We start from the raw sequence: 13,590 nt of genomic DNA on the forward strand, positions 1-13,590 counted from the left end.
GAGAGAGAGAGAGAGAGAGAGTGAGAGTGAGAGTGAGAGTGTGTGTGTGTGTGTGCATGGTCGTGTTTTGAAGCTGCATGTCAACACATGGGGATGGGGTGTGGAGCAGTGGATGTTCTGTCATGATTTGATGGCTGTGGTTGGTTTATGAATGAGAGCTCTGCAGATGTTGACTGGCAGTTGTGCACGGATGGCACACTCTCTGTGGCTACATTTAAATTGGTATTATAGTCTACTGTACAGGTCATATTCATATTTTCAGCATTTCATTTGATCATGTATTTGCCTTTTACATTGTGTTAAACATGGGTGTTTTGCAGTGCAACTCTGTTTTCTGAGTATTTGCTTGTTTGTTTGTTTGTTTGTTTTTGAAAGTCATTAATCGTTTAAATGTATTTGCCTCATTAGAAAACATTGGAGTGGAAATAGATCTGTATTTTTGATATATTGAGGAAGTGTAAATGTTACATTTTCCCAACCACAAGGCAAAAAAACCACAGTTTTGTATATTATTAACCTCACTGTATTGTTCTTTGAAAACAACATAATTGGTTTTGAAAGCATGTAAAACGTATATTCACAGCTGACTGTCGTTTATCCAGCTCACTTCCATGTATTGCCATTTGAGAATGTTTAGTAGCTGCTGATACATTAGGGTTATGTTGCTGGAGTAGAATTTAGAGTAATAGTCTTGTTTGAGAAGGATATACTTTAAAAAGAAATGTTTTGGCGTTTTTATAGGGGTAATTCATTAATTGTGATTGTGTGTAAATTTGTATCGTATCGGAGCAGAAATATAATTTTTAATTACTGTACAATAAAAAAGAATCATCTCTAAAATGTGGATTAATGGTCTAATTAAATTTGTAATGACAACACCAACATTTCTTACCTATAGTTAATTTTGTGACATTCTGTGAGGTTATCCTCACAGAATGTCACAAATTGTCACAATGTCACAATTTACTCTGAATTAGAACCTTTTTTTATAAAAGGTTCTAATTCAGAGTAAATTCAGTGAACTAGTAATTAGGATTATTTATTAAGGGATTAGGATTTTGATTATGTACACATTGTTTCTGTAAAAGTATTTCAGTACAGCATTGTTGATTGATATGCCTGGCTTAATGCATTATAATTACCCTCTATAACTAAAATTAGAAATTAAAAACACGGTAAATATTGTATTTATTTTAGTTAATCTTTCACTCAATAGGGTGCAATATCCGTCGCAAGTTGATGATGTCATTTATGCATGTGTGGTCCAGCCCTATGGAATGTATATGGATTGCATGTGCCAATAAAACATGTTTAAAATATTGTTTTGATGCGCATATAACCGCAGGAATTATGAAGTCGTTTTTTATTTGCACATGTGCATTCCATATCCCAGTGGTTTTCAACCAGTGGTCCGGGGACCACCTGTGGTTCTTGAGGGGGTTCCAGGTGGTCCCCAGCTAAATGATAGAGAGTTGATAACCAAATGGACCCTTATCTTCAACTCTTGAGAGCGTACATTGAAACCAAATGTTGTATTGTTAAACATCTGGCATTACTTAATTTACAAGAACTCTATGAGAATAATAGAAGAATTGTTATTTTGATCAATGTTTGCCTGTTATCTCTCCCATGGTTTACCCTTATCCAACGATAACACAATTATTATTTTATTAGTATGAGAGGCATACATCAAATGGTTGTCTGTGGCTCAAATGGCGAAAATGTAACGGGCCTTGATATGAAAAAGGTTGAAAACCACTGCCATATCCTATACCATACATTCCATAGGGCTGGACCACCCATGGGCAATTTACATTATCAACTTGCGACGGATGTTGTCCCCCATATGCAAGTAAAAGATGTAGGCTCACTGTTTCTAAGACGAATACAATATTTAAAGTGTTTTTGGTATAGAATAGAGGGTAATTATAATACAGCATAAGCCTTATTAGACAGGGATCCTTTAAGATATATTTGAAAACTGACACAATTGCAATCATGAGGAGTGGTACAGTGTAACATTGAAATGATAACACCATATAGACTTACACATAGCTTGCATACTGTAAGCATTTAGGCTATATGTTCTGGAAGAGAAATACCTACATGCCAAACAACACCTGAGCATAAAACATGATATATGACGAATATATATCGTAATCTGTAATGATATATGAATAATTATCATAAGGGTTAGTTCAATCTTGAGGTGAGTTTTATCCTGCTTAGCTGGATGAGAAGCCAAACAAATCCGCCACAGTGGTGGAAAAAGTCATCACAAATCTTACTTAAGTAAAAGTATCAATACTGTAAAGTTTTAAATCGAGTAAAAGACTGGAATTCAAACTTACTTGAGTAAAAGTACAAAAGTATTGGTATGAAAATGTACTTAAAGTACCAAAAGTAGAAAGTACTCATTATACAGAATGTTCCATTTCAGAAGTTTTCAAATGTATAAAATGTCAAAACATTGTGACGCATTGTGAGATCGTCTATTTTCAAATGGCTAAAATGTAGGGCTGAAGTGGTTAATATATGATTTGTAATGATCAAAATCTACAAAATAACTACTAACTAAAGTTTTCAAATAATTGTAGTGGAGTAAGAGTACAATATTTGCAGCAGTAGCCCAGAAGTAAAAGCATTGAAAATGGGAAATACTCAAGTCAAGTAAAAGTACCACAAATTTGTATTTAAGTACAGTACTTAGTTACTTCCCACCACTGTTCATATACTGTATCATATTCCAATTTCAGCTGAGTTTTACCCAAAGTGCCAGTCATGAATATCTGTTTTAAGATAAGTAATATATACTCATCTTATAATTACTAAATAGTACCTTGAACACAACATAGTTGTCTTAGATATTTATGCATTTATATCTCATTATAATCTTATTAACCCTAGAATACTAAACACTGTTGATTTTCACCCGGACTTATTATATTTTTGTAATGTTCATAATGTTGCTGATTGTCTGAGGTGGGTGGGTCTTTCAGTACCTTACATTCTGACCGGGCACCCATTTTGGTGTCAGCATCATGTTATGCTTTAGCTATTTAAAAATAGCAGATCTACAAGCTCATATCGCGCCACCGAGTGGCGCGATACGAGCTTGTAGGTCTGCTATTTTTGAAAAATCGAAGAGCGACTGACATTTTTAGAATCTGATCTCAGGTCAGAATGGGTTCATCAGACCAGTGTGTGTCCGGCGGAAACCTCGTATGAATCTGATCTCAGGTCAGAATGGGTTAAGATGCTCAGCATAGAAGGTAGGTAGGTTTGTTTCCCTGCCCACATCCCTGTTGTTTTTCTACAGGCAGGTGTTCGGGTGAATTTCACCCACGTTTAGTGATAGATCTATTTTTTAGTAAACACAACCTAACAAGACTACAACTCAAAATGATTATGGAGACATCAGATGTTTGTCCCGCTGCTTCCGGGTTCATCGTTTCTGCCTGAGAGATCCCAGATGCAGGCAGGAGGAGGGAACTTGTGAACTCAGTACTGCCTCCATCAGGCAGGAGGAGGGAACTTGTGAACTCAGTACTGCCTCCATCAGGCAGGAGGAGGGAACTTGTGAACTCAGTACTGCCACAATCTGGCGGAGTTCATATCCCCATGATATCTTTTTTTTCTTTTTTTTTTGAAAGTCATGATGAAATATTAAAGAAGAGTACCTCAAGTTGCCATGTATTGCTGTACTTCAATACATTTTGATAAGAAATATTTAGTTTATGGAATATTCTACATTGGGCAAGTGATGTTTAGTGATGGTGTTTAGGGTTAAGCAGGCAATATTGTTGTTGTTCAGTGTACAGTAGCCTGAGCTAATGTGTTAGGTTTCTGGTCTAGAGGGGCAAATGCAAATGCCCTACTTCATCCTACTACAGCGTCACACAAAAGCATTTAAAGTAGCAGATACACATGCTCGAAATGCGTCTCAAAACGAGCTTGTAGATCTGCTACTTTTGCTGCTTTTGAATTTCAGTCCTGAAAAGTAACAGTTTTAGACATATGAGGTTTCCAGCCGACAGCGACGATATGCAATGTATTTAATTAATTTAACACTCTCAAGAGTATAAAGATTTGGATAGCAACTTTCCATCATTTAGCTCGGGACCACCTGGAACCCCCTCAAGAACCACTGGTGGTCCCTGGCCCACTGAAAACCACTGATTTGGCCTAATATGGCATCTATGATGATCTGATAGCTAGATAGGAAAACAAGCTTTATTTTTAATTTAGACAATTGGTATAGTGCTAGGGCCCCATGTCTACTTTTAAAGTAGACATGAAATCGGCCTCATGGTGGCGCTATAACCGGCAGATGTGGAGGGATGCAGGGACAATGTTTTTCCATGGCCTCTAGGGAGTGCGCATACATAAGTTGTATACAGATCGATGCAGTTATAGCTAAGAACAGGAATTGGCCTGTTATAGCGCCACCATGAGGCTGATTTGGGGGAAAAATTGTGGCATGTCGTCCTCGGCCTAGTGGAAATGTGTGTGTAAAATCACAAACTGTGTTTGTGATTTGTGGCATTTTATTCGAAACGGACCAATCATGTGAGCTTTGGAAGCCAATCTTAGCCAATCAGGATGGAAGATGGGAAATGGTGCAGATCCGGGTTGATCACATGACTATGGAGATAGTGTATACCGAATTGTGTGATGTATGGATAAAATGTGTACAAGTAATCTGCAGAAATGTGTTTTGCCTAAATCGGCCTCATGGTGCCGCTATAACAGGCCGTTGAGGAATATTTGGGGCAGAGGTTCGTTGTTGGCATCCAGGGAGTGTGTGCAAAGTTTGGCATTGATCGGCCCAACAGTGGCGGAGATTAGCTGGTAACGGACAGACGGAAGGACGCACGCACACACAGACGGAGTGCAAAACATACTCTCTCCCCATGCCTTCGGCCTGGTGGAGACAACAACAACTGATGTCACAGGAGCATATGCAAACAATTTACAATTTAAGCATTTAGCAGACACTCCTATATCCTGTGTGGCTTACAAGTGCGACATTGGAATAAGCATGAATTCTAGTCAACAAACAACAAGGTAAATAGTCACACAAGTAGAGTGCAGAGAGAACAATCCAATCTAGTCCCTCAACGAAATTAGGATACTACGTGTAGTGGCGATTAGTCTGCAGCCAGCCATCCACTAATCAAAAATCACAGAAATAGTGTTTACACAAACACTCAAAAATGGCCACTCATTATCAATGGCATTCAATGTTTGTGTTAGTTTTGTCACACACACCCTCAAAGCTGCACATACTGTAGGAGCGCTCCTCAAAAAACAAACTCAAATCAAACCAGCCACTGAGGCACCAGCACCACTTATAGAATGTTACACATGTCAGGGATGAGAATGAGCCCAATGTCCAGTCAGTTTGTGGTGGTATAAGCAAACATAATGGAAAAAATGTCTGCCTTTGCCCTGGTGCTGGTAAGATAGTGTGCACCTTCCTGCCTATGCCAAGGAACTTAAATAAGAAGGAAGAGAAGCGCTGGACGCCGGGCGTGCGCCATTCAGCAAGGTGTGAGCAGCTTGTGAACAAACACTATGGCCCTCATTTATCAACCGTGCGGACGCCAAAATATGGGTGCACGCCGAAATTACCGACATTTTCGACATTTACCATTTCCGGCAAAGCTTGAAATTGAACTTGACAACGTTCAAAACCCACGTCTGCTCGGGAGCTGGCGTACGTTTTGTCCTCACCTGTTTTTCTGTCGTAGAACAGCGGAGCAGCATTGTTTGACCAGCTGAGAGGCTGTCACAGGCATTTAAACATATGTTTTCACTCCTAAAATGTTAATATAAAACGGTATGTGTATGTAAAAAACAAAAGAGAGATTTCCAACTTTACAAGTAATTAAAATTGCGCAATTAAAAACAATATAACATGTTTACAATGTATTAGTTTGTGCTTAATCAAACAGTGCTTTACTGGCCTTGTTATGCGAGCGCACTTGTGAGATGACTTTGGAGCGCATGCGGTGATGCGGCATATGTGATTATGATATTATTAAAAAAAAGGCACAAATGGACTGCACGCTTTTATTTCCAAGTGACAATGACAAGCATACAGCTTGCCTATTTGTAGTAAGTACTAGCAGGCTATAGGCGTAAGGGGCTTTATCATTCACCATTTAAATAAGTTCTTAGACAGGTTTTGACAGTTTTGACAGTTCAGATAAAAGCGAGATCATTTTCGGGGGTCGGGAGGACCGCGGCGTGCGTCGCCAATACATACCAGCACACATGCAAGCAAGCCTTCATCCATATGTTTATGATTCGTTCATCAATGATCAAATCACTACATAAACGTTGATTATGACTGCCTTGACGACTTGATAGCCTATCTCTCATGCAGGCATCACTGACACTCACCTACAGGACTTTAATATCACAGCAGTGCGCAGTCTCACGCCTTCGCCGTGCACTGTGCACGAATGTGTAAAATTAATATAGGCCAGCCCAAACGTATTCCATTCATGGCGATGCGATGTCGATGTGTCATGTAGGTGCGTGCGTGCGTGGACATGACAGCAAGGCAAGCGAGGTGAGAGGGAAACAGACAGGGTAGGCCTACAACTTTATTTAATTCATGCAGGTGTTCGTTCTTTATTTATTTAACAACACACCAGTTAGTTGGGCTTGCAAGTTGCGTGTGCGTGCAGCGTGTGTGCGTCTGTGTGTGTGTGTGTGTGTATGAGAGAGGGGGGTGAGGCGGGCAGAAAGGCACGGTAACCATGGTTTCCAGATCGTATAGCAGTGGTTCAGGTCGCAAAAACGAGGGCGAGGCTTGATTTCTTAGGGCGTGCCAGATCAATTTCAGCCGTGACATTTATTAACGTCAGAACGAAATTAAGGAAGGATCAGCTGTTTGCGATCACTTTATAAATGCCGTGGCGACATGGGTGTACTACGAAACCTGCACTCGAATCTGTGGCAGATTTTACACTCGATTGATAAATGAGGGCCTATTTCTGAACGATTGTGGCCCTTGTCATATAATCGAATCAGGAATATAAAACAAGACATATGGCAGGTTGTTTCTGATCACTTGTTCCGCAATTTTGTTGAGGCATCTAAATGGCGTAAGGTATCGTTTCTGGATCTGTACTATCTCAAAGATATGGATAACAGCACATACTTTGGCACAGCCAGAAACATACACGAAGTCTGTGCTTAATTATGCAGCGTGCAAATAGAAATGCAATGTGTGATGATTCCTTTATTTTCCTAATTATTATTTTGACCAAGGTCAAAGCTGGTCCATCAAACTCCCAGGCTGCGGCCTGGTCCAGGCACCTTGGCTGGTAATCCAGCATGACAGTGTATTGAGAAAATGACGTAGATGTCCCTTCCTTCGAAGTTCCTTTGGTGGCTACTAATTCTGTGCTCTTCTTACTTCGCAAATAAAAAGAAAAGCATGTAGTTGGAACACAAATTAACTGAAATAATATGGCTGTAATCAAAGTAATTCTACCACAAACAAAACATCAACTAAATAAATAAGCCCTGATTAGCTCGCACGCCAGGTAAACAAGGAATAAGGAAAGTAAAGAGGTTAAAGGGTTTGCGGAGTGGTGATGTGTATCATACTGTATGAGGTGCATTTTGTGCCAAACGAGCAGCCACAAAACTGTAGTTGTGGTTGTTTTTTGATCTGTCGTTTGGATTGTTCGGTTCGCAAGCATTTTTATACGCTACATTGTAATGCTCAGCTGTCACCAAGCAGAAAATCATCCTTCTAACTCTGCCTGCCCCGGTGCCCCCCCCCCCCTCTCCTCTCCTCTCCTCTCCTCTCCTCTCCTCTCCTCTCCTCTCCTCTCCTCTCCTCTCCTCTCCTCTCCTCTCCTCTCCTCAGGCCCTTGAGTCTGGGCGGTGTTGAGCACATAAAACTGGATAGAGCCCTTCCATCAGCAGTAGTCGGGCCGCGCGCCCCTGTCCATGTAGCTGGTCTGCCTTAGGGTGCCATGGCCACAGGAACCCAGGGCCACCGTGACCACGTCCTGGAGAAAGCCAAGCTCACACCGGCCACCGGGAGGCGCAGGAGAGCCGAGGGGAAGCCCAAGAAGAACTTCCCTTGTCAAGTGTGCCAGAAGGCCTTCAACAGCGTGGAGAAGCTGAAGGTGCACTCGTACTCACACACCGGAGAAAGGCCCTACCGCTGCTCGCACCCTGACTGTACCAAGGCCTTTGTCTCCAAATACAAGCTGCTACGGTACGGACACACCATTTAGTGGTTAAAGATGTTGATTTGACGATGATGTTGAAAATAATTAACAATGAACAATAATGATAATGACAATGCACTCTAGCTTTCACACTGTGCGTGTGTGTGTGTGTGTGTGTGTGTGTGTGTGTGTGTGTGTGCGTGTGCATGTTGTCTTCCAACATGAAACCCTAGTGTCCCTATATTATATATATATATATTATAGTGAACAATGAACATTCCGAACAAAATAGCGGATCTGCAATCTTGCAAATTGACTATTTGAAGAAGAAGAGATGTGGTATAAATTGGGGAAAAAAAAGTATGAGCCTAATTTAGTCCCCTGGGGGACACCGGTCAATTAAGTGGTTAAAAGAAGATTTGCTTATAATTCACGATTCTCACGGATCTGTACAAGAAATAAAGGGTGGTGATTCAGCACTACAAAAAGGTGGGTGTAAAATCAGGGTACTTTATTAAAGGCCCGCTGACACGCCCCTCGGGAGATAAGAACGGCTATCAAACAATGCTATCATGATTCTGACGTCAGAGCGTGACAAGCTTTCCCCATCGACTTCTATGCGGGCTCGCCGGGCTTGGTGGCCGTAGTAGCATAGCAACTTATGCTACTATTTTGGTGTCACATTTAGAGTCATAATTGCTATAAATGTAATTGAAAAAAAAAAAATTCTCGCTCGAAAATCCTCGTTACAATGACATTGAGTTGACGTGTAAGTTTTAGGGTAAACTGTTGCATAATCGCAATTTCGCGTGATGAGTTCCATGCTCTCCGTCTCCCCCCGCTGACATGGCCTCAAACACGGCTAAGTGCTGAACAGGGCTCCGCAGCACGGAGCTTCACAGGTTACCACTGCCTGTCTAGCGGGGGGAGACGGAGAGCATGGAACTCGTCACGCAAAATTGCGATTATGCAACAGTTTACCCTAAAACGTACACGTCAACTCAATGTCATTGTAACGAGGATTTTCGAGCGAAAAAATATATTTTTTCAATTACATTTATAGCAAATATGACCTAAATGTACCGTCAAAAACGCTAGCCTGAGCTAGCAGCCACTTGTTGCTAGCGCGGCGCGCCGTAGCCCTGTTTCAAACAGTTTCAAACAGTTTTCAGTCAGACCACGTGATGTGCTGTACCACCCATATTAATTTTGGGGCGTGTCAGCGGCCCTTTAAAGTTAAGCCAAATGATAAATGAACCTGCACCTGAACATCAGGGCTTACCTCCTGTTTTACCTCTTTGTAGTGCTCGGATCTTTTTTGTTCTGTAGTCCCGTTGAGACTTCTAGAAGCACCAACCGTACCTTTTTATTAACTGTTGTACCTCCACTGAGCGCCTGCTTGATGTCTTTTTTTTCCCTCATGCATCGGTGTTCAAAGGCATATGGCAACTCACTCGCCAGAGAAAAACCACAAGTGTTTATACTGTGAGAAAATGTTCCACCGCAAGGATCACTTAAAGAATCACCTGCACACTCACGACCCCTACAAGGAGGCGTTCGCCTGCCAGGAGTGCGGCAAGAGTTACAATACCAAGCTGGGCTTCAAGCGCCACCTCGCCCTGCACGCGGCCAACAGCGGAGACCTCACCTGCCAGGTGTGCCTGCAGCCGTTCGCCAGCACCGGCGTGCTCCTGGAGCACCTCAAGACGCACGCCGGCAAGTCCTCCAGCGGGACCAAAGAGAAGAAGCACCGGTGCGAGCACTGCGAGCGCCGCTTCTACACCCGCAAGGACGTGCGGCGCCACATGGTGGTGCACACCGGACGCAAGGACTTCCTGTGCCAGTACTGTGCGCAGCGCTTCGGCCGGAAGGACCACCTGACGCGCCACGTGAAGAAGAGCCACGCCCGCGAGCTGCTGAGGGTCAAGACGGAGCCGGCCGACCCGATGGAGCCGTTCGCCTGCGGCCTGGCGCCGTCCGGGGGCGAGCTGCCGCCGGGCGCGCTGGCGCCCGCCCGGCAGCTCCAGCTCGGCATGTACCCCGTCCTGGACGCCCCCGAGGCGCTGCCCAACCCCGCGCAGCACCACCCCTTCTCCCTAAAGTACCCGCTGGGCCCCAACTTTACCTCATACACTGCCTCCGCTCAGGAGCGAGAGCAGAACCTAAAGGGAGAACTGGAGACGTACCTGATGGAGCTGCAGAGCACCATGCCCTCCTCCTCGTCGGCGGTGGCGGCGGCCGAGGATGCCCATCAGCTCCCCTGCGGCTCCAAGCTGGAGTTGGAGCCGCAGGTGGCGAGCATGCTGGAGGAGCAGCAGCAGCGCAGCGAGGAGGTCTCCCTGTCCAAGATGGCCGCCGCCGCCACGCCGGTCTCTGCGGCGGCCGCGGCGGGCGACCCGCTGGCCTCCTCCTCCTCCCTGCTGGACTTTTCGCAGCTCTTTAACTTCCTGCCTCTGAACGCGCCGCAGTACAATCCAGCGGGAGGTGGCGGCGGGGGGCTCTGTGTCCCCTATCCCCCCGGCGCCGAGGAGCCCATGTCCTTAGTCCAGCTGCCCCCCCAGCTACCCCCAGACGGCGGGGGCCCCGAGGGGGCCGACGGCTCCCTGCAGGGGCTGGCCGCTTCCTTCATCTCCAACCATGGCACAGCCACCACACTGCCCCGCTTCCACCATGCTTTCCAGTGATAGAATATGTACTGCCACGCACGCATGCACGCACACAAGCACGCACGCATGCACGCACGCACGCACACACACACACACACATACACACACACACACAGACACACACACACACAGTCTATTCAGTGCAGTTAGTGATGCCAGTAAAACACACACTGACACACATACACGCACGCACACACGTACGCACACACATGATTGCAAAATATGACATGATAGCACTTCTGTGCAGTATGAGTGCAGACACTGACATAATCGATAGATGTATATGTGATGATCGGCACTGAGAGTACCGTACACACACACACACACACACACACACACACACACACACCTCGACAAGTGGTTTGGCTCAGTCAGCATTTGAATGGGTACTGTTGGGATATCTTTTTGAGAATAACACAGATCCTCATTACAACGTTGTGAATCCTGAGCACCATGACCACCACCACCACTATACGCAATCATCTTTTTGGGATTTGGCGTTTTCATATAGATTAATTGAAATAGAAATAAGATTGCAGTGATTTTTTTCCTTTCTTTTCCACTCTATACCTAACTGCACCCCCCCCCCCCCTTCCTTGCTTTAGAATTTATTGACTTTAGCGTGCAGATTTTGCATTGTATATTGTTTTTTTTTCATATAGCACTTTGAACTATTGTGATGTCAAGTCGTCACAATTGAACTTTTGTCATAATGCGTCTTCGTTATACTATTTGTGGTAAGTTTTTTTTGAGCGATCCACAAACTCATCCTTGGTTTTGGTTTTGTTTTCTACACTAGGTACTGAGTAGCAACTACTGAGCAACAGTATTACGATTTTCATATTTCACTTTGGTAGTTGATCCGTGACAGTTTCACCTCAACTCTTCAACAGGGCTGCTTTTTTTCTTCTTTGTCAAAAACGTAAAAAAATCTCTCTAGGTCTTTATTGAACAAGCCCCATCCTCCCCAGCCCCCAAATCAAAGTCAACCAAATGCAAACACGCATGGCTGCTAGTTAATGAAATGTGCAGTGTTATCCATTCAGCGGGCTCCGAACAGCAACATGTCAGGCATGTCATGTTGCTGCGTCGGCCACATTCGACTCACTCCCACTAAAGTCCATCTAATCCGATGTATACCTCGCTGTACGCCCGTGTCACGCGCCAAAAACAGCTGTTGTGAGCTTATACATCTGCTATTTTCGGCACGCAACGCCGCGGTATGACGGAGCATACATCAGGCGTTGGAGACAAGACAGCAGAGCCATAGCGACCCCAGCTGGAGAGCAAAAGCTCAACTATACGGATCTGGGCCAACGGGCAACAATGAAACGGACACGTTTCCACGCTGAGATCTGACCATTCACACTCCGGGTCTGAACCGTGTCACACAACAAACACTGCTGAGCTATTACTGTAGGCTTTTCCAAACGGCTAGCTGACAGTGATCCATCCCTACTTACTGACTGGAGGGGTGTGTTAACTTATGGCCATCAGCACCGGGGAACTGTGTTCTGCATTAATTATGGTGTGTTAGACTAGTTCAATGTTGTGTCCCTGCTGATGGTTTTGAACATGGCTACTGACCTGTTCCCTTTTACCCCTCTTGTTAATGTCATTTTGTTTTATTTATCAAAGGGCTAGTTTTATACAGGAAAGAAGCACACAGTCTCCTATCCGTGGTCAAAAGGAATTAGGATAGAAATGGGTCGGTTGGCAAAAATCGCACGTGACATGAAGTATCGCTTGCCAATAAGCTACTGTATGTTTCTTTTTTGGTAAAGCAGCATTTCAGTATCTTAAGAAATGCATCATCCTTTTACAACTTTGTTGGGAACTACATCTACATTTTAACTTTTTTAACCTGAATCCCATCAGCCATGTATATCACTAGTATTTCTCTTTCCTGTAGTCTACATAAAAAGTATGTATTAAATAACGGCCAAATACACACAAACACCAGACGATGAGCACACAGGCCATGATCAAAATGTCCTCGTACAACTGCTTATAAAGCCAAGGCTGCCCATTTTCACAGTTCAACTAGAATTTAAGATCTATTTTCAAATACTAGGCAGTGAAACGCTTGCATTGTTCGTATATATACAATACATCATAATGAACAGTGACGTACACTCGTACAGTGATGTCATTATTGAGAAATAAACCCTGACAGGCTTCTCAATAACGACAGCCTCGCCCCCATAATCAATATTTTGACACGAGTATGTAGGGAAGACTGCTCTATTCGCTGAGCAACGAGGGTGTCCATCTACTTTATCATATAAACCGAGTGAGCTTGTAGATTGACTATTTCCACAATAGTTTTAAAAATTAGGTATCAATTACCCAAGCCATGGTATTCATACGTTGAGTTGGTGCTTCAAAGGTGAGCTCTACGGACTGAGATACCTTTTTTATTTTATTTTTATGGATTACGTCCGTAGAACCAGTCTGTTTGCCATGTTAGCCATTTGAACTTCACGTTCAGATATTTCCTATAATCCTATATACAGACAAAATTGCCATTTCCAAACGGCCTTTATCCAAAATTCCATTAAATGGAGTTAGAAGTTATTACAAATGCACGTTTGTTCACCGCGTGGGATGTTGCAAAATGACATTTCTCCACTTTCTGCGGCAGCCGGCTGCACCTTTATATCTGGATTCTGAATGCTAAAGCTATACCCCCTGGAGTGAAATTTGCATAATTATTCCCGTAG

The 13,590-nt window shown here is 43.6% G+C and overlaps 1 protein-coding gene across 1 annotated transcript in view; it reads left to right on the forward strand.

Moving 5' to 3' along the window:
- Window positions 1-10,885, forward strand: part of plag1 (pleiomorphic adenoma gene 1) — a gene marked incomplete at its 3' end in the record, with an annotated part of 12,008 nt that extends 1,123 nt beyond the window's left edge. The window contains exons 2-3 of the mRNA XM_083778563.1: window positions 7,892-8,248; window positions 9,640-10,885. Coding sequence (XP_083634689.1) covers window positions 8,001-8,248; window positions 9,640-10,885 — 1,494 coding nt within the window. The 5' untranslated portion in view covers window positions 7,892-8,000. The remainder of the gene's footprint in view (window positions 1-7,891; window positions 8,249-9,639) is intronic.
- Between the last annotated feature and the right edge of the window lie 2,705 nt (window positions 10,886-13,590).

This window comes from Protomyctophum parallelum (genome assembly GCF_964188405.1).
Source record: "Protomyctophum parallelum genome assembly, chromosome: 12".
NCBI lineage: Eukaryota > Metazoa > Chordata > Actinopteri > Myctophiformes > Myctophidae > Protomyctophum > Protomyctophum parallelum.